Source organism: Bufo gargarizans, chromosome 2 (assembly GCF_014858855.1).
Source record: "Bufo gargarizans isolate SCDJY-AF-19 chromosome 2, ASM1485885v1, whole genome shotgun sequence".
NCBI lineage: Eukaryota > Metazoa > Chordata > Amphibia > Anura > Bufonidae > Bufo > Bufo gargarizans.
The window spans coordinates 630,321,530-630,349,269 of NC_058081.1; the positions used below are offsets into that span (position 1 = coordinate 630,321,530).

General features: G+C 44.3%; 1 protein-coding gene across 7 annotated transcripts in view; it reads left to right on the plus strand.

The window, feature by feature from the left end:
• The first annotated feature begins 984 nt into the window (after nt 1-984).
• Nucleotides 985-27,740, plus strand: part of CHD5 (chromodomain helicase DNA binding protein 5) — a 241,244-nt gene continuing 214,488 nt past the window's right edge. For all 7 annotated transcript variants that reach the window (XM_044282149.1, XM_044282152.1, XM_044282154.1 and 4 more), the window contains exon 1: nt 985-1,233. In XM_044282149.1, coding sequence (XP_044138084.1) covers nt 1,170-1,233 — 64 coding nt within the window. In that variant the 5' untranslated portion in view covers nt 985-1,169. The remainder of the gene's footprint in view (nt 1,234-27,740) is intronic.

Here is a 27,740-nt window from a genome sequence, read left to right on the forward strand (position 1 = left end):
GATAGATATGAGATAAATGATAGATAGATAGATGATAGATATGAGATAGATGATAGATAGGAGATAGATGATAGATAAATAGGAGATAGATGATAGATAGATAGATATGAGATAGATAGATAGATAGATAGATATGAGATAGATGGATAGATAGATATGAGATAGATAGATAGGAGATAGATAATAGATAGATAGATAGATGATAGATAGATGATAGATGATAGATAGATAGGAGATAGATGATAGATAAGGCGTCATGCACACAACTGTATTTATTCTGTGGACCACAAATTGCGGATCTACAAAATATGGATACTATCTGTGTTGCACCCGCATTTTTTACGGATCCATTGACCAGTGGATATGCTTGTAGCCAAGTATAGGACATGTTCTATCTTTTTGTGTAATGGACATATGTATTATCCGTCTGCTTTTCGCATCCATATGTTGGTCCGGCAAGAAGATGGATCCTGTCCACAAAATGCGAAAGGATCCAATGAAGTCAAGCAGACCACAAAAGAGACACAGCCGCGTGCATGAGGCCTACAGACAGACCGATAAGAATAATAGATATTACATAGATAATAAATAGATAACATGGGCATTGCGATTGTGTAATATGAGTAGTTGTGGATGATGGGAGTTGCACTTTGTTAGGTTGAGTGCACTCTGAGGACTTCCAGGAGGAATAGTAGGAGGACACTGACAGGATGCTGCAGATGATTTACCTCAGCAGAATCCATAACACATGATAATGCATCTATTGTCCTCACCGCCTCCATCACCAGTGCGGGGGGGTGAGCTGCACTAACTAGTCCTGAACTTGGTCACCTCTGGCATCACTACTAACTAGTTGTGCCAAAATATGGGATGTGGTTGCCTGAGCAACCAGACTGGACGTCACAATCTGGGCATGTGTATTCCATTTTTGTCTCTTTCTCTCTCTCTTTTATTTTCAGGCAGAGGGAGAGACAGGAGGGGGGACATTATTTCCCTAAATAAAAGAAATTAGCAGCCATCTTTCCTAAAAAAGCCTCACCCCTTGTGCACAGCCTTTATCGGTGCCTGCTCGCGAGCCCCCTCCTGGCATCCCATGGGTTAATAGCCGGGGTGCGAAGAAAGGGATCACGATTGCAATATAAACTGCAGTCAATCAGGGGGAGGGGGCCATGAGAGGGCCACTGGGGAACGAAGAGGATCCGATGGAGGACATGGAGAATGAAGACATGTCAGGTAAAGCATTGGGCGATGCATGCGGGGAACCGGGCGCTGCTGCGGGCGGTGGGTGGCAGAGGCCGGCTGCAAAGCAGGAGGGAGGGCGCGGAAAAGCCTGCACTTTACGATTGTTCTGTAGTTTAAAGTTTTGCGCGGTGGGAAAATCCCGTGCAGAAGGGCGCCAAAGAAAAAAAAAGCTGGATGTCTGTGCCCCCCAGTATACTGTGATTTCTGTGCCCCCCCCCCCCCAGTATACTGTGATTTCTGTGCCCCCCAGTATACTGTGATTTCTGTGCCCCCCCCAGTATACTGTGATTTCTGTGCCCCCCAGTATACTGTGATTTCTCTGCCCCCCCAGTATACTGTGATTTCTGTGCCCACCCCAGTATACTGTGATTTCTGTGCCCCCCAGTATACTGTGATTTCTGTGCCCCCCAGTATACTGTGATTTCTGTGCCCCCCAGTATACTGTGATTTCTAAGTCCCCCAGTATACTGTGATTTCTGTGCCCACCCCAGTATACTGTGATTTCTGTGCCCACCCCAGTATACTGTGATTTCTGTACCCCCATCATACTGTGATTTCTGTACCCCCATCATACTGTGATTTCTGTGCCCCCATCATACTGTAATTTCTGTGCCCCCCAGTATACTGTGATTTCTGTGCCCCCCATCATACTGTAATTTCTGTGCCCCCCAGTATACTGTGATTTCTGTGCCCCCCCCAGTATACTGTGATTTCTGTGCCTCCCAGTATACTGTGATTTCTGTCCCCCCCCGTATACTGTGATTTCTGTGCCCCCCAGTATACTGTGATTTCTGTGCCCCCCAGTATACTGTGATTTCTGTGCCCCCCAGTATACTGTGATTTCTGTGCCCCCCCAGTATACTGTGATTTCTGTGCCCCCCAGTATACTGTGATTTCTGTGCCCCATCATACTGTGATTTCTGTGCCCCCCAGTATACTGTGATTTCTGTGCCCCCCGTATACTGTGATTTCTGTGCCCCCCAGTATACTGTGATATCTGTGCCCCCCATTATACTGTGATATCTGTGCCCCCCATTATACTGTGATATCTGTGCCCCTCATTATACTGTGATTTCTGTGCCCCGCATTATACTGTGATTTCTGTGCCCCGCATTATACTGTGATTTCTGTGCCCCCCCAGTATACTGTGATTTCTGTGCCCCCCCCCCAGTATACTATGATTTCTGTGCCCCCCAGTATACTATGATTTCTGTGCCCCCCCATATACTGTGATTTCTGTGCCCCCAAGTATACTGTGATATCTGTTCTTCCAAGTATACTGTGATTTCTGTGCTCCCCCAGTATACTGTGATTTCTGTGCTCCCCCAGTATACTGTGATTTCTGTGCCCCCCAGTATACTGTGATTTCTGTGCCCCCCAGTATACTGTGATTTCTGTGCCCCCCAGTATACTGTGATTTCTGCCCCCCCCCAAATTATAGTGGGATTTCTGCCCCCCCCCCCCCAAATTATAGTGGGATTTTTGTGCCCCCCATTATACTGTGATTTCTCTGACCCATATTATACTGGGATTTCTGCCCCCCCCCCATTATACTGGGATTTTTGTGCCCCATATTATACTGGGATTTCTGGGCCCCCCATTTTACTGGGATTTCATTGTGTCAATGCAAGAAGCAGAGGTGTATGGCAAATATCTGCTTTGTGCTCCTGTATGCATGTCATTGGTGCACTCATCAGGTCCCTGGGTGGCACTGGTTATAACTGTGCATTTGTCTCAGCATCCTCCTAATTAGCAGTGGTGCAGTCGGACACATCAGCCCCCCTGACTCAGACCCAGGTGCCCCTACTGCTGATAATGGAGCATGAGATCAGATTAAAATGCTGGGTTGTGTTGTTTTGCAAGCATGCATCATCACCACCATCATCATTGGTGCATTGTTAAGCCATGATGATCTGCGCCATCCCTGGTCCTGTCCCCATGCTCGTCTGGTGTCACCATATTAAAGGCGATCTTGTTTCTCTATACAATTTGCTGCATCACTTCTTGTGTGGTCCCGCGCATCCTGCGCACCTCGTGTTGTCTTATGACCGTGCAATCTATGTGCTTTGTTTGAACGTCTGTGATATTTCCATAGGGTCTTAGAACGGCAGTGGATGAAAAGTCTGAAAGACAATGATATTACGAGTAGTGGGTTGTCTTCCCGGGTTATATCCACGCCTGTGTTTCCCCTCCATGTGCGTAGATAGATTTTAAAAAAAAATGTTGACTCCGATCAAGAGTCAGGAAAGAAATTCAGGATTTCAGGGATTTGTGTTCACAAAAGTCATTGGTTTGGACTGTGTGGGATAAAATAGGGTTGTGGCCCTTTAAGTTTTACAGCGAAGGGTTAAAGTTTTATACTGAGCTTATTGGGTGGCTAATTGCTGATCATTTATTATATATCTAGATAATGTGGAAAAAGTACGTTTGGGCTGATTGGGGACCTCTGTGTAATTGGCCGCTCCCCGTGTGTTATAGGTACGGCATTGAAATTCTATTGTGACGTCACAGGCCTGGGAGATGGGAGGATGTTGGTGGTCACGTAATGTCTGGCTGATATTTGTGCAAGTCGTTGGGTCGTCTTCTGTCACCTTGTTAGAAATTTGTATTCGAATGCCTCTTCTTTGTATCTGTTTCCGGGAAAGTTGGGTGACTGTTAGTATGATGGACCCCAATTCCGCTTTCACAGGAGTTGCTGCTGTTTTTCAGAAAGCTGTATCCTCTATGACAACAAACCCAGCTTTTCCAGAGTCCTGAGTCATACATTTCTCAGGAGATGCGTATCTTAAAGGGAAGCTTCTACCATGAAATGCTGTGTGATAGAAGGGTCATGATCTGGCCTTTGGTAGTGCTGAAGAGTGTTGTCTGCCTGCCCCCCCCCCCCCCTATTGCTATTGCTATTGCTATTTAACCTGCCCATTATAGTGAGAGCTCGCATTGTCCTTCTCGACATGGTCTACCAGTTGAACAGCTGATCCCTCGAACTGTCCGCTTAGCTATTCGCCGAGTTAGGGTGTATACTTGTTTTATGTTGTAACTCAGGGTTCTTGTACACTTTCAAGTGTTATATGCATATAAATACGCTGTATGTATGGATGCAGTTGCATTGGACTTTGTTTACAAGGAAAATCTCCAAGTGCAAGATATTGTCATAAGATTGTTGTCATCTTATTTGGATATTAACTTTTCCATGCATAAATATCAATGATGCAGTGTAAATGCTAATTATGCTGTCTAAAATAAATAAAGAATTGTTAAAAAAAAAAAAAGAAATGCTGTGTGATCTGCCGGCAGCACCTTATAGAGCAGGAGGAGCTGAGCAGACTGATATATAGCTTTATAGGAATAAAAAAAATCTGTAAAAACGTACAATTTATTCATTTTAATTCCTGCTCAACCTGGGCTTTGAAGTCCAGGAGGCGGTCCTATCAGTGATTGACAGCTAGCTCTGTATGCACAGTCATAGAGGGAAGGCTGTCAATCACTGATAGGACCGCCTCCTGCACTACAAAGTCCTGAATGAGCAGGAATTTGAATGAATAAACATTTTTGCAATCCCCCCATAAAACTATATATCAGTCTGCTCAGCTCCTCCTGCTCTATAACCTGCTCCCTGCAGCTCCGACACCATGTTCTACCTGACGGGAACCCTATAAAGATGAGTATGAGAGACTATTCCCTCTATAACCTTTAAAATAAGCCATTGAGCCATCCTTTTCTTTTAAATAGTTAGAACATTCGGCCTTATTTATCAAAACTTTCTAAGGTCTAGTTCACACAGCAAAGGCAAAATCCGCTGCTTATTCGGCTATCATTATTATTTCAATGTGAATGCCGAGGACCCACTTTGGTCTCCAGAGGTGTCCGTCTGCTTCTGGCAGCTTTTTGGTACGAAATCTGCACCAAATTCTGCCAGCAAAAAATCAGGACTGTGGAGACAGTAAGCCAAAGTTCTGACTCCGACTCCTACATGTTATCATACTCCGAACTCTTCCTCCACCTTCTTTATAAATGGCCAATAACTTAGTAATAGGAAATTTACTGTAGTAAAATTCTGACATTGGGCTTTTTCTTCTGATCATGTAAGTACTCAGGCTACTTAGAACTTAAAGGGGTTCTCCGGGAATTAAGAAAATGAAAATACCTAAATATTAATTTATTGTAAATCTATTACCAAACACTTTTAATTAGTTATAATGGCTCGTTATGTCTAGGGGGCAATATTGTTAGAAGAAATAGAACGGCCGTCGTCCTATTCATACACACAAAACCTGTCCTAATCACACAGCGGGACAAGTTACTTCAGAACACTGAGGTAAAGAGCCGCCTCATCCTCCTCTCTGCTCTGCCTGTCATGGATTATGATTCTGAATATTGCTGATAAGATTTTCAGCTGAATCTTTGTAGCAATGGAGATCATGAGGAGACATGAAGTACAGAGAGGACGGACAGGACAGACTGTGGTAATAAAGACTGCATATAAGTGCTGCTGCTCATTAACCCCACCTCCTCTCTGTACTTCTTGTCTCCTCATCAACTCCATTCCCACAGAGATTCAGCTGAAGATCTTATCAGCTGTATTCAGGATCATAATCCCTGACAAGCAGAGCAGAGAGGAGGATGAGGCAGCTCTTTACCTCAGTGTTGTGAAGTAACTTGTAATCCTGTGTGAGGACAGGTTTTGTGTGCATTAATAGGACGGTGGCCATTTTATTTCATCTGATTGCTTCCCAGACAAAACGAGCCATTATAACTAATGAAAGTAATAATTAGTAATAATAAAAAAGTAATAATATTTAAGTATTTTCATTTTCTTAATTCTCGGAGAACCCCATTAAACCATATTGATTGAAATACAGTTTCGGAAATTCCTGTCATTTTCTAAATTCCTGGCTGTAAATATGTAATGCACTATGGGGGACATTTACTAAGACCGGCGATTTAGACGCTGGTCTTAGTCCATGTCCATTGGCGCTTGATGTGCCTAAATTATGTAGAGAGGTGCCGCCCTCTACATAACTCAGGCACCGGCTGTGTGACTTGTTAAATCTATGCCAGCTCCCATGCTGTCATTTTTTGCGGCAAAAACAGGCGTAGAACATGATTAATGAGATGGGCTGGCCAGTCTGGCCCCCTTCCCCACCCATGCCATGCCCCCTTTTCCGCCACATTGGGGAAAACTTGCAGATACGGCCTCAAATCCCCTTTGCGGCTAAATCTGTGACAAAAGTACGCTAAAAGCTTTGCGTACTTCTCATCATGAATGACCCCCGTGTGATTCCTAACTGGAGCTGTGATCTCTGATTACTTTCACAGACGAAAACCTTGCACTCCATCTTCAGAGGCTCACATTATTGGGGGCTCTCCAGCTGCACAAGGTGACGGATGCGGACTGACAGGATTGGAGGTAGCCCCTTCAGCAGCCCTGGTTCAACACACACTCAGACTGTAAGCTGAGAGACTAGAGGTTGGGCCAAGCCTAAGGGGCTTTAAGGGGTTGGCTTCTCTTACATATTGATGGCATAACACTAGGATATGCCATCAATGTCAGATAGGGCACTCTGTTCATTGCTGTAGGACTTCTGAAAATAGCCGAGCACTGGCACAGCTACACCCGGAAGTCCCACAGCAGTGAATAGAGCTGTGGCCGCGCTTGCCCTGTGCACCCTCCATTACGGTATGGGACAATGTCAGTTTTTTGTGATGTAAAAAAATGAGACAAAGATAAATAATTTCAGAACTTTTTCTGCCTTTAATGTGAGCTAAAAACTGTACCACTCAATTGAAAAACAAATTGAAATCTTTTAGGTAGAGGGAAGACCAAATATGAAAATAAAATAATATGGTTGCATAAGTGTGCACACCCTTAAACTAATACTTTGTTGAAGCACCTTTTGATTTTATTATAGCACTCAGTGTTTTTGGGTATGAGTCTATCAGCATTGCACATTTTGACTTGGCAAGATTTGCCCACTCTTCTTTGCAAAAACACTCCAAATCTGTCAGATTGCGAGGGCATCTCCTGTGCACAGCCCTCTTCAGATCACCCCACAGATTTTCAATCGGATTTAGGTCTGGGCTATGGCTGGGCCATTCCAAAACTTTAATCTTCTGGTGAAGCCATTCCTTGGTTGATTTGGATGTATGCTTTGGGTCGTTGTCATGCTGAGAGATGAAGTTCCTCTTCATGTTCAGCTTTCTAGCAGAAGCCTGAAGGTTTTGTGCCAATATTGACTGGTATTTGGAACTGTTCATAATTCCCTCTAGCTTAACTAAGGCCCCAGTTCCAGCTGAAGAAAAACAGCCCCTTGGCATGATGCTGCCACCACCATGCTTCACTGTGGGTATCGTGTTCTTTTGGTGATGTGCAGTGTTGTTTTTGCGCCAAACATATCTTTTGGAATTATGGCCAAAAAGTTCAACCTTGGTTTCTTTCATCAGACCATAACACCTTTTCCCACATGCTTTTGGGAGACTTCAGATGTGTTTTTGCAAAATGTAGCCTGCCTTGGATGTTTTTTTTCATAAGAAAAGGCTTTCATCTTGCCACTCTACCCCACAGCCCAGACATATGAAGAATACGGGAGATTGTTGTCACATGTACCACACAGCCAGTACTTGCCAGATATTCCTGCAGCTCCTTTAATGTTGCTGTAGGCCTCTTGGTAGCCTCCCAGACCAGTTTTCTTCTGGTCTTTTCATCAGTTTTGGAGGGACATCCAGTTCTTGGTAATGTCACTGTTGTGCCATATTTTCTCCACTTGATGAAAACTGTCTTCACTGTGTTCCCTGGGACATCTAATGCCTTGGAAATTCTCTTGTACCCTTCTCCTGACTGATACCTTTGAACAATGAGTTCCCTCTGATGCTTTGGAAGCTCTCTTTGGACCATGGCTTTTGCTGTGGGATGCGACTAAGAAAATTTCAGGAAAGACCAACTAGAGCAGCTGAACTTTATTTGAGGTTAATCAGAGGCACTTTAAATGATGGCAGGTGTATGCTGACTCCTATTTAACATGTTTTTGAATGTGATTGCTTAATTCTGAACACAGCTACATCCCCAGTTATAAGAGGGTGTGCACACTCATGCAACCACATTATTTTAGTTTTTGGTTTTGTTTTCCTCCCTCCACCTAAAAGATTTCAGTTGTGGTACAGTTTATATAGGTCACATTAAAGGTGGAAAAAGAAACCTGACATTGTAACAGGGGTGTGTAGACTTTTTACATCCACTGTTAGGGTACTTTCACACTTGCGTTTTTCTTTTCCATCATAGAGTTCCGTCTTAGGGCTCTTTCACACTTGCGTTCTTTTCTTCCGGCATAGAGTTCCGTTGTCTGGGCTCTATGCCGGAAGAATCCTGATCAGTTTTATCCTAATGCATTCTGAATGGAGTGAAATCCGTTCAGGATGCATCAGGATGTCTTCAGTTCCGGAACGGAACGTTGTTTGGCCGGAGAAAATACCGCAGCATGCTGCACTTTTTTCTCCGGCCAAAAATCCTGAAGACTTGCCCCAAGGCCGGATCCGGAATTAATGCCCATTGAAAGCCATTGATCCGGATCCGGCCTTAAGCTAAACGTCGTTTTGGTGCATTGCCGGATCCGACATTTAGCTTTTTCTGAATGGTTACCATGGCTGCCGGGACGCTAAAGTCCTGGCAGCCATGGTAAAGTGTAGTGGGGAGCGGGGGAGCGGTATACTTACAGTCCGTGCGGCTCCCCGGGCGCTCCAGAGTGACGTCAGAGCGCCCCGCGCGCATGGATGACGTGATCGCATGGCACGTCATCCATGCGCATGGGGCGCTCTGACGTCATTCTGGAGCGCCCCGGGAGCCGCACGGACTGTAAGTATACCGCTCCCCACTACTACTATGGCAACCAGGACTTTAATAGCGTCCTGGGTGCCATAGTAACACTGAAAGCATTTTGAAGACGTCTTCAAATGCTTTCAGTACACTTGCGTTTTTCCGGATCCGGCGTTTAATTCCGGCAAGTGGAGTACACGCCGGATCCGGACAACGCAAGTGTGAAAGAGGCCTTAGGGGCTCTATACCGGAAAATAACTGATCAGTTTTATCCCCATGCATTCTGAATGGAGAGTAATCTGTTCAGTTTGCATCAGGATGTCTTCAGTTCAGTCGTTTTGACTGATCAGGCAAAAGAGAAAACCGCAGCATGCTACGGTTTTATCTCCGGCGAAAAAAACTGAAGACTTGCCTGCATTTTTTCCCATAGGAATGTATTAGTGCCGGATCCGGCCTTCCGTTCTGCGCATGCGCAGACTGAAAAAAAGGTGAAAAAAATAAATGCCGGATCCGTTTTGACGGATGACACCGGAAAGACGGATCCGGCATTTCTTTTTTGAATCAGATCTTTTTTTATTAGAAAGATTACTTGACATACAAGATCAAATAATGCCAATCCTTGTACATTACAAATGATAAGTACAGAAATTTCCATTTCAGACCGTAGGATACCGTCAGGAATCACTAAAATATAATAATATAACTGACATAAACCCCCCCCCTTCTCCGACCACCCCCTCCCACCCCTTTCCCCCCCATTCCAGTGTCGGTTAACTAGTAATTACTACCAATAGAAGTCACATGTTCCCTCCAAGAATCCCATGACTTTTCATATTTGGCTGGGCAGCCTCTCTTCTGAAATATCATTATTTCATACGAAAGCATGGTATCGACCTTTGACAAATATTCTTGAAACCCTGTCGGTTCAGCTTGGATCCAGTGTTGCGCCACTAGTTTCCTTGCCACATATAACAGTCGCCCAATTGCCACTTTACTAACATCATCTGTACTCAATTCTGCGGTGTACCCCAATATACAAACTTTAGGGTCCTTTGAAATGTGTACCCGGTACGCTTTTCTAACATTCTTCAGTACTGTCGGATCCGGCATTTCAATGCATTTTTTCAACTGATCAGGCATTTTTAAGACTGATCAGGATCCTGATCAGTCTTACTAATGCCATCAGTTAGCATACATTTTGCCTGATCCGGCAGGCAGTTCCGGCGACGGAACTGCTTGCCGGATCTCTCTGCCGCAAGTGTGAAAGTACCCTAAGGGTACTTTCACACTTCCGTTGTTTGATTCCGGCAGGCAGTTTCGTTGCCTGAACTGACTGCCTGATCAGGCAAACTGTATGCAAACGGATGTCATTTTTTCTGACTGATCAGGCATTTTTCTGACTGATCAGGATCCTGATCAGTCAGAAAAATGCCTGATCAGTCAGAAAAATGCATTGCAACACCGGATCCGTTTTTCCGGTGTCATCAGGCAAAACGGATCCGTTTTTTTTTTTTTCATTTCATTTTTGAAGGTCTGCGCATGCGCAGACCGGAAGGACGGATCCGGCATTCCGGTATTTTGAATGCCGGATCCGGCACTAATACATTCCTATGGAAAAAAATGCCGGCATTCAGGCAAGTCTTCAGTTTTTTTCGCCGGAGATAAAACCGTAGCATGCTGCGGTTTTCTCTTTTGCCTGATCAGTCAAAACGACTGAACTGAAGACATCCTGATGCAAACTGAACGGATTACTCTCCATTCAGAATGCATGGGGATATGCCTGATCAGTTATTTTCCGGTATAGAGCCCCTGTGACGGAACTCAGCGCCGGAAAAGAAAAACGCAAGTGTGAAAGTAAGTCTGAATGTTCTGTTTTAGAGGCAGGCTGTGGGCACTTGCTAAGGCTACTTTCACACTAGCGTTGTTTTAATCCGGCGTTCAATTCCGACACCGGAACTGCTCGCCGGATCCGGAAAAACGTGTGAAAACGGATTACATTTGAATCCTGATCAGGCTTTCGATCACAATGGAAAAATGCATTGGAAAAAACGGATTCGCCATTTATGGACTTTAACCTTTTTTTCACATTTTTCGGGTTTAACATGCAAAAGCCGGATCCGTTTTGACTGAACACACTGGGCCGGATCCGGCGTTAATGCAAGTCAATGGGAAAAAAGCCTGATCAGGCGTTCAGTCAAAGTGTTCAGGCTTTTTGGCCGGAGGTAAAAATACTGCATGCTACGTTTTTCTGAAAAGCCTGATCAGTCAAAAAGACTACAGAAGACATCCTGATGCATCCTGAAGGACTGACTCTCCATTCAGAATGCATTAGGATAAAACTGATCAGTTCTTTTCCGGATTTGAGCCTCTAGGACGGAACTCAGCGCCGGAAAAGAAGAACGCTAGTGTGAAAGTACCCTAAAAAAAAATAAATCATTAAAACCGGAAGATCCCTTTAACTGAGCCAGATGCCCAGGATGAATTACCTGTAGACATGTCGCTACCTCTGCACGAACGAAGATTAGACAAAATGACTTGTGTCAGTGACGTACATAGAGAAGTAAGGGCCCCATAGCAAGGATCAAACCAGGCCCCCACACAGGGCCCCCTTTTAATCTTATAACGTCGACAAATCTAGATTCCCCTCTAAGAATGTGGGGAATAGAGAAAGGAAGAAAAAGGGGGCGCACAATAGGGTAGTATGTTCAAACAATAGAATAATGTAGTGAGAAATATCCAGGCTCACCTTGTGGGGTTGTGCCAATATAGGCACAACTCTACTGTAGACTTAGTACCGGGACTGGAGCCACAGACTGTATTCTTTTGGATAGGATGTCCAGTCCCCCAAAAGGTATTTGCAGTGATAAAAGAAGGGTTCTGCTTCGGCGTGAAATCACCGGTGGAGACGGTCTTAATGGATGAATTCTTCTTATTTAATGGAAACAACGTGTTTCGGGGATTAAAATTTCCCCTTCATCAGGTTTCACAATATTACAATAAATATAGTACATAGGTCGATATTTATAGATAAAACATACCAAAAAACCACCAAGAGGATGCCCCTTGGAGGAGGGGGCCGCCCTCAGGTGTCATCCAGGTTACAAACTAAATTCTTCAAATCGAACAGTATTATAACTGTGGGACGTACCTATTACTTGGACACATGATCGCTTATGGATTTATTAAAAAAGGGGCATTATTTGTGATAATATCGCTCAAGATCTTCCTATGTATGTGTAAACCTCTCGGTCATGTGATCGCAAGGGTAAGCGGTCACATGACCTGGGAGGCTGGAAGCAAAAGCGTCCTCTAGTGATCGCCTCCCTCCTCATGTGGAAATAACAGGTGGAGAGGCCAGTCACCATGGGACCTTATTTGTAAGTAGGCGCATGCTCAGTCGTCTGCTCTGCACCGGCGGCTGCAGTTTGTGGGTGTGTCCACAAGTGACGTAGGGTGTCACGTGATCACATCTGTGCGGCGGTCACATGATCGATTGTCCTGGGAACGGAGATGCTAGTGATCGGGAGGCGCAGCCCACAGGATCAGGTTCAAGATTGTCATCATATGATTTGTCCAGGAGTTCGCTAATAGATATATACAAACCGGATTCCAAAAAAGTTGGGACACTATACAAATCGTGAATAAAAACTGAATGCAATGATGTGGAGGTGCCAACTTCTAATATTTTATTCAGAATAGAACATAAATCACGGAACAAAAGTTTAAACTGAGAAAATGTACCATTTTAAGGGAAAAATATGTTGAATCAGAATTTCATGGTGTCAACAAATCCCCAAAAAGTTGGGACAAGGCCATTTTCACCACTGTGTGGCATCTCCCCTTCTTCTTACAACACTCAACAGACGTCTGGGGACCGAGGAGACCAGTTTCTCAAGTTTAGAAATAGGAATGCTCTCCCATTCTTGTCTAATACAGGCCTCTAACTGTTCAATCGTCTTGGGCCTTCTTTGTTGCACCTTCCTCTTTATGATGCGCCAAATGTTCTCTATAGGTGAAAGATCTGGACTGCAGACTGGCCATTTCAGTACCCGGATCCTTCTCCTACGCAGCCATGATGTTGTGATTGATGCAGAATGTGGTCTGGCATTATCTTGTCGAAAAATGCAGGGTCTTCCCTGAAAGAGATGACGTCTGGATGGGAGCATATGTTGTTCTAGAACCTGAATATATTTTTCTGCATTGATGGTGCCTTTCCAGACATGCAAGCTGCCCATGCCACACGCACTCATGCAACCCCATACCATCAGAGATGCAGGCTTCTGAACTGAGCGTTGATAACAACTTGGGTTGTCCTTGTCCTCTTTGGTCCGGATGACATGGCGTCCCAGATTTCCAAAAAGAACTTTGAATCGTGACTCGTCTGACCACAGAACAGTCTTCCATTTTGCCACACTCCATTTTAAATGATCCTTGGCCCAGTGAAAACGCCTGAGCTTGTGGATCTTGCTTAGAAATGGCTTCTTCTTTGCACTGTAGAGATTCAGCTGGCAACGGCGGATGGCACGGTGGATTGTGTTCACCGACAATGGTTTCTGGAAGTATTCCTGAGCCCATTCTGTGATTTCCTTTACAGTAGCATTCCTGTTTGTGGTGCAGTGTCGTTTAAGGGCCCGGAGATCACGGGCATCCAGTATGGTTTTACAGCCTTGACCCTTACGCACAGAGATTGTTCCAGATTCTCTGAATCTTCGGATGATGTTATGCACAGTTGTTGATGATAGATGCAAAGTCTTTGCAATTTTTCGCTGGGTAACACCTTTCTGATATTGCTCCACTATCTTTCTGCGCAACATTGTGGGAATTGATGATCCTCTACCCATCTTGGCTTCTGAGAGACACTGCCACTCTGAGAAGCTCTTTTTATACCCAATCATGTTGCCAATTGACCTAATTAGGGTTAATTGGTCTTCCAGCTTTTCGTTATGCTCAAATTTACTTTTTCCAGCCTCTTATTGCTACTTGTCCCAACTTTTTGGGGATTTGTTGACACCGTGAAAATTTGAATCAACGTATTTTTCCTTTAAAATGATACATTTACTCGGATTAAACGTTTGATCTGTCATCTACGTTCTATTACAAATAAAATATTGACATTTGCCATCTCCACATCATTGCATTCAGTTTTTATTCACAATTTGTTTAGTGTCCCAACTTTTTGGGAATCCGGTTTGTACATACAGTTAGATATATGTACATTATCGGCATAAAATGACATAATAAAAGATAAAGGAAATGAGAATAAGGCCTCATGCACACGACCGTTGTGTGCATCCGTGGCCGTTGTGCCGTTTTCCATTTTGACTTTCAATGGGTCCGTGGAAAAATCGGAAAATGCACCGTTTTGCAGCCGAGACCGTGATCCGTGTATCCTGTCCGTCACAAAAATATGACCTGTCCTATTTTTTTGACGGACAACGATTCACGGACCCATTCAAGTCAATGGGTCCGTGAAAGAACACGGATGCACACAAGATTGGCATCCGTGTCCGTGATCCGTGGCCGTAGGTTACTTTCCTACAGACGGATCCGAAGATCCGTCTGCATAAAAGCTTTTTCAGAGCTGAGTTTTCACTTCGTGAAAACTCAGATCCGACAGTATATTCTAACACAGAGGCGTTCCCATAGTGATGGGGACGCTTCAGGTTAGAATATACTAAAAGAACTGTGTACATGACTGCCCCCTGCTGCCTGGCAGGTGCTGCCAGGCAGCAGGGGGCAGACCCCCCCTCCCCCCCCTGTAGTTAACACATTGGTGGCCAGTGCAGCGCCCCCCCCTCCCTCCCCTGTAGTTAACTCATTGGTAGCCAGTGGACCCCCCCTCCCTCCCCTGTAGTTAACTCGTTGGTAGCCAGCCCCCCTCCCTCCCCTGTAGTTAACTCGTTGGTAGCCAGTGGGCCCCCCTCCCTCCCCTGTAGTTAACTCGTTGGTGGCCAGCCCCCCCCTCCCTCCCCTGTAGTTAAGGAACGGAATGCAGACCCATTCATTTCAATGGCCCCATTCATATGCGGATCCGAAAAGAAAAAAATAGAGCTTGTCCTACTATTGTCTGCAAAATGTGGTCCGTGGTCCCAATATGTCACCCGCATTGTGATCCGCAATTGTGGATCCGTTTCCAGGAAATAGAAAAACATTTTTTTTTACTACCCTAGCAACATACATTCCTCCTTCCGTTTTTTTTTTTACTTATCGAAGTGAATGGGGCTGAGCTGCGACTCCAGGCACAGCCGCTATACAGTGTGCTTGGTGAGCTCACGGGAGCGCCGGTGCCGTCTCAAACTGCTGATCGGCGGGGGTCCCGGGTGTCGGGCCTCCACCGATCAGATACTGATGACCTATCCTGAGTCTCGGCAACTATTCCTCCCAACTTCCCCATATACTTGCTTGGATTGGCCGACTGCGCTTGTGTTCTGAATGTAGAAAGGAGATTAGGCAGAAACCATGGGTACGCTCCCTTGAGAGCGTAATTCTCTCCCCTGACATTTTTCGTCAATGGATTGTTAGGACACCTGCATACACATTAAAGGGAACCTGTCATCACCTTTGTGCTGCCCATACTAACTGCAGAATAAAGTAGAGACAGGTGAGTTGATTTCAGCGGTCTGTCATTTATAAGTTAAAAGTAAGTGGTTGCCGAGAACCAACATCACAATCATTGCAGACTGGGCCTGGAAAAGAGTCCCGGCCACCTGAGAAGAGTCCTGGTTATTCATGAGCTCCTGCTCTCCTGCCCACCTGCTGATGACCGATGTCTTCTACCTGGTTTTCTCCCTTCTCTCTAGGAGAGAACTGACAATCATCAGCAGATGGACGGGGAGAGCAGGAGATTATGGATAACCAGGACTCTTCTCTGGTGGCCGTGACTCTTTTCCAGGTTTGGGCTGCAATGATTATGATGCTGGTTCTCGGCAACCACTGACTTTTAGCTCATGAGTGACACACCGCTGACATCAGCATTTCTGTCACTAATTTATGCCCTCAGTGAGGTCAACATAAAGTTGATGACAGGTTCCCTTTAAAGAGGACCTTTAATGGGATTTTTTCTTTAAACTAATACCTTAGTATAGTATGTAAACTGCCTCCAGCATGTGCCATTGTTTTTTTTTGTTCGTTTTTTTGTCAGATTGCCCCCTCCGTTGCGCCTCTATGCTACCCGCTGTGTTCTGGCGCCAAGTATGCTAATTAGTTGTATCGGTAGAGGAAGGAGGAGACCTCAGCTCTCCTCAGTGGGCGTCTCCGTGGCTGTGACGTTGGTCAATCTCAGTGGACCGCTCCACCACCAGGTAGAGGATGAGCTGTTCTTGTGAGATTTGGTAAATCTTTAGAGAACACGTTATGTAAGCGGGTATAGCGCTGTTATGGTCCTGGCACATTCTAGATAGTGACAAATTTGGCAGATGAAATATATATATACTGATGACTGATGACTAATGTGATTTCTATGACTGATGAAGGATATCTAACCTGGAAATCAAACCAATGAGAGGGGGTCATGTTGATGAAGGTCAGGGGCACTCAATGTGCTGCTGTATGAATTGGTCTTTGCACTCATTTCATGGGAATGACCTTTGATGTCTGTGTGCACTTTGAGTCCTCAATCCTTCCATTGGTGTCAGTAGAGGGAAGTAGTCTGAAGTGAGTGTCAGTACTCACTTACAAATTAAGGGGGTCCAAGAGCGGAGCTCTTTTGACTACTTTAAAACATCACCATCAGAGTGTCCCCAACCCCCCCTTTATTATTTCAAAAAATACTAAAATGGATCAATGTCTTTAACTTATTTTGTCAAAAGTCTCCACTGTCCCTTTATACCACTTCTCCTGGTTAATATTCCATTGATCTTCCAATGGCTTCTAGCAACAAGTGGCACCTAGTTAGCGTACTACCATAGAGGCACATCATGCCACTGCCGTGGGATCAATGGCGAGAAGAGAATTGAACTACTCCTGTTGCCTTTCTTCAGGAGATCATAGTGTAACATTAAAAATAAAATAAGAGCTAAAATAAAACAACTCAGGTTACCTACAGCTGCCACTAGGGGGGCTTTCTGCCTACAAATCTGTAGCTCTTCCAATAAAGTTCAAGAGGAACGGTAAAAATTAAAATCCATATGCAGAAAGCTACCCCTAGTGGCACTGCAGGTAGCCAGAATTAAAAGGGTTACCCCGGAATTTGATATTGATGGCCTATCTTTAGGATAGGTCATCAATATCAGATTAGCGTCAGTACGACTCCTAGCACCCCCACCGATCAGCTGTTTGAAGAGCGCCATACATTGTATAGTGGCTATGGTTGGTATTACAGATCAGCCCTATGCATTTGCGCCTAGGCCATTTGACCATATACGGTGACGTCATTGGCCGAGTATGAGGCCTAAGCATTCCTGGAGCTCTGCACCTCTTCGAAAAGCTGATAGGCGGGGGTCTGACTTTCAGGGATAGGTCATAAATATTACATTTCGGGATAATCCCTTTAACTGTATCACTTGCAGGGTATTTCGAACACTACAAGAAAAGAAGGACTTTCCCTTTAATTCAAGAAGTAGTTTTGTGAGGTTCACTTCTTCTAGCTGCAGTAAAATTCAGATAACGTTCCATTCTTTGGACACACAAGTCCTCTAATCTGGAGCTTGATTTTTCTGGTTTGTAAATGACCTTTATTGTTCTGACAGTACAAATGTGCACGATGGACTCCGGCTGATTGATGAACATTCTGCTAAATTGTCTAGACTGAGATCAGGAGACATATCTAATTAATATACAGGATGGGCCTGTGTCATAAGACGCCAGCTGCAGAACGGATCGGAAGGAAAACCCAGAACTGTAATCATAGGACAAACAACAAAAATTACACAAGATGACTATGGGACACATTTATCAGTGTTGTCCTTGCACCTGTTTTCCATGCAGTGCACCATGCACAGTGCCTACAGTGCAATAGCACAGATATGCAAGGACTCCATGTGCGACCACTCAGCCTCCTGTACACATGGCTTAAAGGGGTTATCCCATGAGTATTGTCAATAAATGAAAATCAGACATCATATAGCATATTTTTTACAAAGGTAGAATCAGCCCTGTACCTCTGATGGATCCAGATCCACCCCAGCAGTTGTTCTGCTGTATATATTTTAAGCTAGTAGCTCAAGGGGTCATCATGTCCCTTCAGCTGCAGCTCTTTGGTAAATCAGGTTGGTGGCAGTTGAAAGATGGAACTGAGCATGAGCGACCACCTCAGCCATGTAACTGAAGTGGGCGAAATAAGAAAAAGGACAAACAGCAGGCGGCGCTATACAGATACATTTTATTGAATAGCTCAGTGGCTATACAATTTTTTTATTTCAAGCAATTACAAAAATATTCTGATCCAGCTGCTGGTTTATTAATATAGAATATTTTTCATGGGACAACCACATGTATTTTGGTTTGTATTGTGAAATACGTGTGAAAACTGGAACAAATCTGCGCCCCCTTATTTCCAATAGTAATTGCTGTTAACCGCCTCCGGACCGCCTAACGCAGACCTGCAGTCCGGAGGCGGCAGCTCTGCGCTCAACGACGCATATACGCGTCATCTCGCGAGAACCGTGATTTCCTGTGAACGCGCGCACACAGGCGCGCGCGTTCACAGAAACGGAAGGTAAGAGACAGGATCTCCAGCCTGCCAGCGGCGATCGTTCGCTGGCAGGCTGGAGATGCGATTTTTTTAACCCCTGTTTTGATAACAGCGTCTAATATACCTGCTACCTGGTCCTCTGGTGGTCCCTTTTGCTTGGATCGACCACCAGAGGACACAGGTAGCTCAGTAAAGTACCACAAAACACCACTACACTACACCCCCCCTGTCACTTATTAACCCCTTATGAACCCCTGATCACCCATGATCACCCCATATAGACTCCCTGATCACCCCCCTGTCATTGATCACCCCCCTGTAAGGCTCCATTCAGACGTCCGTATGATTTTTACGGATCCACGGATACATGGATCGGATCCGCAAAACACATACGGACGTCTGAATGGAGCCTTACAGGGGGGTGATCAATGACAGGCGGGTGATCACCCATATAGATTCCCTGATCACCCCCCTGTCATTGATCACCCCCCTGTCATTGATCACCCCCCTGTAAGGCTCCATTTAGACACAAGTTAGCAGAAATTAGGGGTGCACCGAAATGAAAATTCTGGTCCGAAACCGAAACCGAAAATTCAGGATACCCCTTGACCGAAACCGAAACTGCCTTTTTGCCCAAATACTTTTAAAAGACCCCCCACCCCATAACAGTGCCATCCACAGACCCCCCCACCTCATAACAGTGCCATCCACAGACCCCCACCCACCCCATAACAGTGCCATCCACAGACCCCCACCCACCCCATAACAGTGCCATCCACAGACCCCCACCCACCCCATAACAGTGCCATCCACAGACCCCCACCCCATAACAGTGCCATCCACAGCCCCCATTGTACAATTAATAGATTAATAGAAAATAGCGGGGAGGAACTGGGAGGAGGAGCTGGGGGCCGGTGCGTTCACTGTTCTCCGGCCCCCAGCTCCAGTACTTATAAAATGTTGTACAATTAATAAGAAATCTATTCATTTGGCCCCCCTCTGCAGTATTACATTCAATACAGCCACATCCTACTCACAGGGCTGTCATCTTAATGCTGGCCGGCCGGGCAGAGGAGCGGCAGCGTCACAACTGACGTCATGTGCCCGGTCTACTTTCTGAATGAAGGAGGCGGCGCAGGCATGTGACGTCAGTCGTGATGCTGCCGCTCGTCTGCCCGGCCGGCCAGCACAGCCCTGTGAGTAGGATGTGGCTGTATTGAATGTAATACTGCAGAGGGGGGCCAAATGAATAGAATGCTTATTAGTTGTACAACATTTTATAACTACTGGAGCTGGGGGCCGGAGCACAGTGAACGCACCGGCCCCCAGCTCCTCCCCGCTATTTCCGGCCGATATGTAAAAATATCGGCAGAAACAGATTAGGTGCATTCTCGGCCGATATTTTCGGCCGCCGAAATTTCGGTGCACCCCTAGCAGAAATAGATATTTTATTTTTATTTTATTTTTCTTAAAAAGTCTCATATTCCACTAACTTGTGTCAAAAAATAAAATCTCACATGAACTCACCATACCCCTCACGGAATCCAAATGCGTAACATTTTTTAGACATTTATATTCCAGACTTCTTCTCACACTTTCGGGCCCCTAAAATGCCAGGGCAGTATAAATACCCCACATGTGACCCCATTTCGGAAAGAAGACACCCCAAGGTATTCCGTGAGGGGCATATTGAGTCCATGAAAAATTAAAATTTTTGTCCCAAGTTAGCGGAAAGGGAGACTTTGTGAGAAAATACCCCAAAAAATCAATTTCCGCTAACTTGTGCCAAAAAAAAAAAAATTCTATGAACTCGCCATGCCCCTCATTGAATACCTTGGGGTGTCTTCTTTCCAAAATGGGGTCACATGTGGGGTATTTATACTGCCCTGGCATTTTAGGGGCCCGAAAGCGTGAGAAGAAGTCTGGGATCCAAATGTCTAAAAATGCCCTCCTAAAAGGAATTTGGGCCGCTTTGCGCATCTAGGCTGCAAAAAAGTGTCACACATCTGGTATCGCCGTACTCAGGAGAAGTTGGGCAATGTGTTTTGGGGTGTCATTTTACATATACCCATGCTGGGTGAGATAAATATCTTGGTCAAATGCCAACTTTGTATAAAAAAATGGGAAAAGTTGTCTTTTGCCAAGATATTTCTCTCACCCAGCATGGGTATATGTAAAATGACACCCCAAAACACATTCCCCAACTTCTCCTGAGTACGGCGATACCAGATGTGTGACACTTTTTTGCAGCCAAGGTGGGCAAAGGGGCACACATTCCAAAGAGCACCTTTCGGATTTCACCGGTCATTTTTTACAGATTTTGATTGCAAACTACTTCTCACGCATATGGGCCCCTAAAATGCCAGGGCAGTATAACTACACCACAAGTGACCCAATTTTGGAAAGAAGACACCCCAAGGTATTTCATGATGGGCATAGTGAGTTCATGGAAGTTTTTATTTTTTGTCACAAGTTAGTGGAATATGAGACTTTGTAAGGAAAAAATAAAATAAAAAATAAATCATCATTTTCTGCTAACTTGTGACAAAAACTAAAAAGTTCTATGAACTCACTATGCCCATCAGTGAATACCTTAGGGTGTCTACTTTCCAAAATGGGGTCATTTGTGGGGTGTTTGTACTGTCTGGGCATTGTAGAACCTCAGGAAACATGACAGGTGCTCAGAAATTCAGAGCTGTTTCAAAAAGCGGAAATTCACATTTTTGTACCATAGTTTGTAAACGCGATAACTTTTACCCAAACCATTTTTTTTTTTTTACCCAAACATTTTTTTTTTATCAAAGACATGTAGAACAATAAATTAGGCGAAAAATTTATATATGGATGTCGTTTTTTTTGCAAAATTTTACAACTGAAAGTGAAAAATGTCATTTTTTTTGCAAAAAAATCGTAAAATTTCGATTAATAACAAAAAAAGTAAAAATGTCAGCAGCAATGAAATACCACCAAATAAAAGCGATTTGTGAGAAGAAAAGGAGGTAAAATTCATTTGGGTGGTAAGTTGCATGACCGAGCAATAAACGGTGAAAGTAGTGTAGTGCAGAAGTGTAAAAAGTGGCCTGGTCATTAAGGGGGTTTCAGCTAGGGGGGTTGAAGTGGTTAATATGCCCCCATTTGTTTCGTGCCAATCCATGTCAAGTAGAGACATGTCCCTTCTTGGCGTGGTTTCTGCCATGATGGGTGTCCACACACAGATGAGCTCCATTGAATGTCTAGTTCCGTCTTTTGTAACAGTGGCCTAATTAAGTTATCATTTGTCAGGGCAATACCAACCACTAGAGAGAGCAATGGAGACTGACACATGTCTCTGCAGGTAATGGCAAAGCTTTTCAAAGCCACTTAATGACTCTGGTGACCCTCAGGATGAAGAGAATGAGATGTAACATTTTTTTTCCTTGTGTAGGATGGGAAGTTTTTAAAGTGCTTCAGAAATACCTGGGCCTGATTGCAGAAGAGCAGTCATTACACAGAAATTGTTCAAGATACTCTTTTCTTTGCTAATGCCAAGGCAATTACACTGTCAATTAGACCTTCACCGGCACTCAAGCCATGGCTGTGCGGGTGATTTGTGGTAGTGTGATCATGCTACTAAAGCAGGAACAGACAAAATGCTGTAGATGTGGGGCTGAGCTGATCAATCTGAGAGCCATTTGAATTTTTTTTAGGAGCAAACAAGAAGAACTTTAAGACGTCAAGAGACAATAACCCAAAAAGTTGAGCACCAGGAGGAAAAAAGGGCCCCGTTACTTGGCCATCATATGTGAATCATTATCCTCATTGCTTAGTCTAAAGTGTTTAACAGGGTTCCGGGATTAGTTTTAGGAAGAAAGTAGCTATGTTTTTCTAAGTAACAGCTATCCACAGGTTGTGTATGGTATGGCAGGTCTGCACCTTTCACTTCAATGGAACTGAACCGCATTACTCGGGCAATCCATGTACAAGCGTGGCTTTATTTTTACAAGAAAGCAGCCTCCTTTTCTAATTGTGGACAATCCATAGACACCTTCACTGTTCGATCCAAAGAATCCAACATGGCTGATTTGTATCTACACCACTTCACTGAGGATGTAAACCTTACGGGGTCTGAGAAGAAATATCAACATGACTAATTCTTCTCTTGCCAGAAGTCAGTGGGTCTGTTGACCCTCATAAACATTGGACTTTATTAAAACTGGCACTTCTTACACGAGTCTTAGCAAGAACTACCCGGGAGTAAGATGCTCAAACCTTATTAAGACGTGCAGGCATGTTAATAAATTTAGTGAATGTTCTGGAGGTCCTTGGCCAGAAAATCAAATCTATGCCAGCTATTTAAAAAAACCTTGATGTTACTATGGGACCCCTGGATAGAGGTGACCTATTCCAGGTAGGTCTTGACCCCACTTTATTGCTTGGTTAGAACCTAGAGGTATGTGGTTTTCTCAGGTGCTACAATGTCAGCAAACAAGGAGATGTTACATTTATCGAGACCTGCTAGCTCAGGTGCTTAGGAGTGTGGTGGTGTCAAGCAGCTGCTTAAAAGGGTCTTATTTTTATCTATGGCCACTGACCTTTATGTACACTACTTTAATGGACCTCTGTAGCCGTTCCCCACAGATAAGATTTTATAACCTACCTAATCAATAAATCATCAAAAGGCCACATGTTTTACAGGACGTTTTTTCCCGCCTCCTGGCATTCTCACGAGGAACAGTTCCACTTGGCATGATCGTTGTCATTGTAGTTGGAGTTTATTAGCCAAAAGCTTGTCTTCTGCTACACAAGCAGCCGCTGAAGGGAAGAGAATGCGGTATAAATAAAGTGACCCTCTGGTTCAACAAAAAAAAATCCCATAAGTTGGGGTATGAACACAGCACTGGGCTCGTTTTCATTTTTTCCACTGCAGATCCACTAATTCCTGGGTTCTTCTGCCATCCAAGATGTCCACACCACTTTTCAGACTGAAGCACGTTGTGCGTTTGGTAGTCCAAGACACTTCCTGCTTGTTTAGTCCTGCCCTTGGTTTGGCTAGCACTGCTCATGTGAGCATTGCTTTCCACTCTGGGGCAGCAGGTAGTGTCTTGGACTTTGTAGCTGATCAGTGTACATCTGAGAGAAGCTGGGGCAAAAGTCTGAGAAGCAGGACAAAAGAATAGCCTAGGAATAGGCATATCTGCTGCTGAAAAGATGAAAAAGATCACCAAGTAAGTGTGCATTTGGAATTCCTCGATTTCCTGATCTCAACACAGGGGAGCCATTCAGATGCTGTGGTCACAATTGACCATGGCATCTGAGGGATCAAATGTCTGGTCAGCGTTATCGCCAATCGCATACATTAGCTCCAGATGTCTGCTGTTTAAATCGGCAGAAACTCAGTAGCTATGGCGCCCTCTCAGCATCTGAGCAGGCACCATGTTTAAATGCTGGACTTCCACCGTACAGGGGTTTAGAAAGTGGTTAAGAAAGTATTTCAGTTGCACTTTGGGCTACAAAAAAAAATTTTTTTTTTAATGTAGAAACAGAAAGTGTAGCTGGTCAGGTAGTGAGGTAAATGGCCCAGTCTGAACTGGTTAATAAAAGCCCATGAGGCACCCAAAAATAAATACAGACCTGAGACCAAACCCCGGAATGAATGCAGTCACCAAAGCCCTAAAAATATAAATTCAGATCAGTCCCCAAAATAAATGCAGATCCCAGAATAAATACAGACACCAGGCCCTATATTCAAATATGCCACAATAAATATAGATCCTCCAAATAATGGCAGATCCACTAAATATATAGACTCCAAATCAGACCCAAATATACTATAAGTAGACCCCAAAACTAACAAGAGACACCAAACTCCCTAAATAAATACAGACCCCAAAACAGATTTCCTAAATATTTTCATATATATTACTAAATATGTACCCCAGAATAAATATGGACTCTAGATCAAATCTCAAAATAACTACAGACACCAGACCCCCCTAAAATAAATACGGACACCATACCAATGAATAAATTCAGACCCCTAAATAAATGTGTACCTTAGAATAAATGCATGCCTCAGACACTAGACTAGACCCTCTAAATAAATTCAGACCCCAGACCAGATCCCTTAAAGGAACCTGTCACCTGCAAAACGCATATTAAACCGACCACAGTACCTTACAGAATCCCCCAGTGTGTTGCTAATCATGTTTTTCTTTCCTCTTTGTGTTTCTTCATACTTGTTAAAAACGCTGTTTTAATGTCGGTTGGCGCTGTCTCCGAGTCAGGCTTAAAGGCAAGGGGGCAGCGGCCTCCTTGCTTCAAGTAAAGCTAAGCCCGTCCCTTACCCCTCCTCTCTACAATTAGATGGACGTGATGCCGGGATCGCGCTCTTCTAGCGTATGCGCTGTACGCTGCTTGTTACAGCGCGATCCTCACTCACTCACCCGCCTGCATTTTGTTGACTGCGGATGCGCCGGACAGTTAGATCGCGCGCGTCCGGTCGTCACGCTGTAACAGGCAGCTTACCGCGCATGCGCAAGAAGAGCGTGATCACGGCAGCATGTCCATCTAATTGTAGAGAGGAGGGGTAAGGGGCGGGCTTAGCTTTACTTGAAGCAAGGAGGGCGCTCCTGTGAAGAAACACAAAGAGGAAAGAAAAACATGATTAGCAACACACTAGGGGGATTGTGTAAGGTACTGTGGTCGGTTTAATATGCGTTTTGCAGGTGACAGGTTCCCTTTAAAATACAGACCCCAAACCAGACCGCATAAATAAATACTGACCTCCTAAATAACAATGGACCCTAGACTCTGTAAATACAGACCCCCAGCCAAGATCTGTTAATAAAAACAGTCCAAATAAATACAGACCCCAGACCCCCTAAACAAATAAATAACCCAGACACTCAGGCCTCTTTCACACGGGTGTCGCGTGTGAGGGCCGGATAAGATGTGGTGATTTTTCTGTGCGAGTGCAAAGCGTTTTAATGCACGCGCGTGAGAAAAATCTGCATGTTTGGTACCCAGACCCGAACCCAGACTTCTTCACAGAAGTTCAGGTTTGGGTTTGGGATCGGTGTTTAGATTTTATTATTTTCCCTTATAACATGGTTATAAGGGAAAATAATAGCATTCTTAATACAGAATGCAAAGTAAATTAGGGATAGAGGGGTTAATTTTTTTTTAATAAAAATTAAACTCACCTCATCTACTTGTTTGCACAGACCTGCTTCTCTTCTTTCTTTTTCTTTGAAGACCTGGAAGAAAAGGACCTTTGGTGACATCACTGCGCTCATCACATGGTCCATCACATGGTCCATCACCATGGTGATGGGCCATGTGATGGCTCCCTGCTCATCACATGGTCCATCATGGTGATGGACCATATGATGAGCGCAGTGACATCACCAAATGTCCTTTTCTCCCCCACATGCGATGCCCGTGTGAAAAAGGCCCTAGGCCTCTTTTACATGGGCGAGTTTTCCACGCGGGTGCAATGCGTGAGGTGAACGCATTGCACCCACACTGAATCCGGACCTATTCATTTATATGGGGCTGGGCACAGGAGCGGTGATTTTCACACAACGCAGGCTCCATAGAAGTGAATGGGGCTGCTTGAAAATCGTAAGCATCCGCAAGCATGTGCGGATGCGGTGCGATTTTCACTCATGGTTGCTAGGAGATGATCGGGATGAGGACCCGATCATTATTATTTTCCGTTATAACATGGTTATAAGGGAAAATAATAACATTCTTAATACAAAATGCTTAGTAAAATAGGGATGGAGGGGTTAAAAAAAATTAATTATAATTAAACTCACCTCATCCACTTGTTCACGCAGCCCTGCTTCTCTTCTTTCTTCTTCTTTGACCTGGGAGGAAAAGGACCTTTGGTGACGTCACTGCGCTCATCACATGGTCCATCACATGATCCATGCACGGTTGTGTTTATGTAGCCTAAAGAAAATGATATCACTACTGTCTTTGCTGCGAGATGGAGTTTTAGGTGGGGGCTTACCCTTGCCTATTCCTCGTTTCACACCAGTCATTATGGCATAAGTTCCAAAGTAAACTGAGGTTAGGTAAATGAGTTCTTGACCTAAATCGGGGCCGGTTTTTTGATATGTCTACTAAAAGAATAGCAAGACTCAAAGGGAGATTTATGTCTAAAAAGAAAAACTGTCTTTGTTTTCGTTCTTATACTGCTCTTGGAAAAAGTAAGCTGTACTGTGATTGGTTACTATGAGCAATAGATCTGCCTTGTGTCTATTTGCTAAATTTAAAAGGGCTGTCTGACCCCCAAAACTATTTTAATTATGGCCCAAACCAAAAAGCTATTAGCATAAAAAAGATCTAGTCCGCTGAAGCCACTGAATGGTTGCTTTAGTCCATTAATGGCACCTAAACGTTTTTTGTAATAGACTTTTGTTTTCAGTTTGTGAATATAATACTTGTGAGAGATGCAGTTTAATATTTTAATATGAGGTCCGCCTATGTGCCTGTGCAAACTCCTTCATTATGCAGATTGGTGGGGATCCCAAGAGTTAGATCAAACATTGAGGCTAAGGAACTATAAAACTAAGGCCTCATTCACACAACCATGTCCATTTTGCAGGCGGCAAACCATGGATCTACAAAACATGGACATTGATTGTGTGCATCCATTGACCCATTGACTTCAATAAGTCCGCAGTCTGCAATTTACAGCCAAAGATAGGACATGTGCTTCCGTATGCTGCCAGGTCTGATAAAGATAGTCTTTAATTAAAATGCTGGGCTGATCACATTAACTGACCCAGTTGTTTTGCTAGAATCAGTATTGGACCCCTAACAATCACCTAGTGATGGCCTGTCCTGAGAATAAGCCATCACTTACTAAAGGCTGGACAACCCCTAACTCAGTGTTTTTCTCACGGTCTTGGTCACCAGTTTATGGTGCCCTCAGATGGGGCATAAAACTGTTGACAATTTTTTTCTTTGAAAGTCAATGAATGACCCATTCTACTGCCGATGTTTGGAGCTCAGATGCCCGTATGCTCACTTTGTAGCCCAATAGTCAGATAAGATTCCCATTGGTGGTTT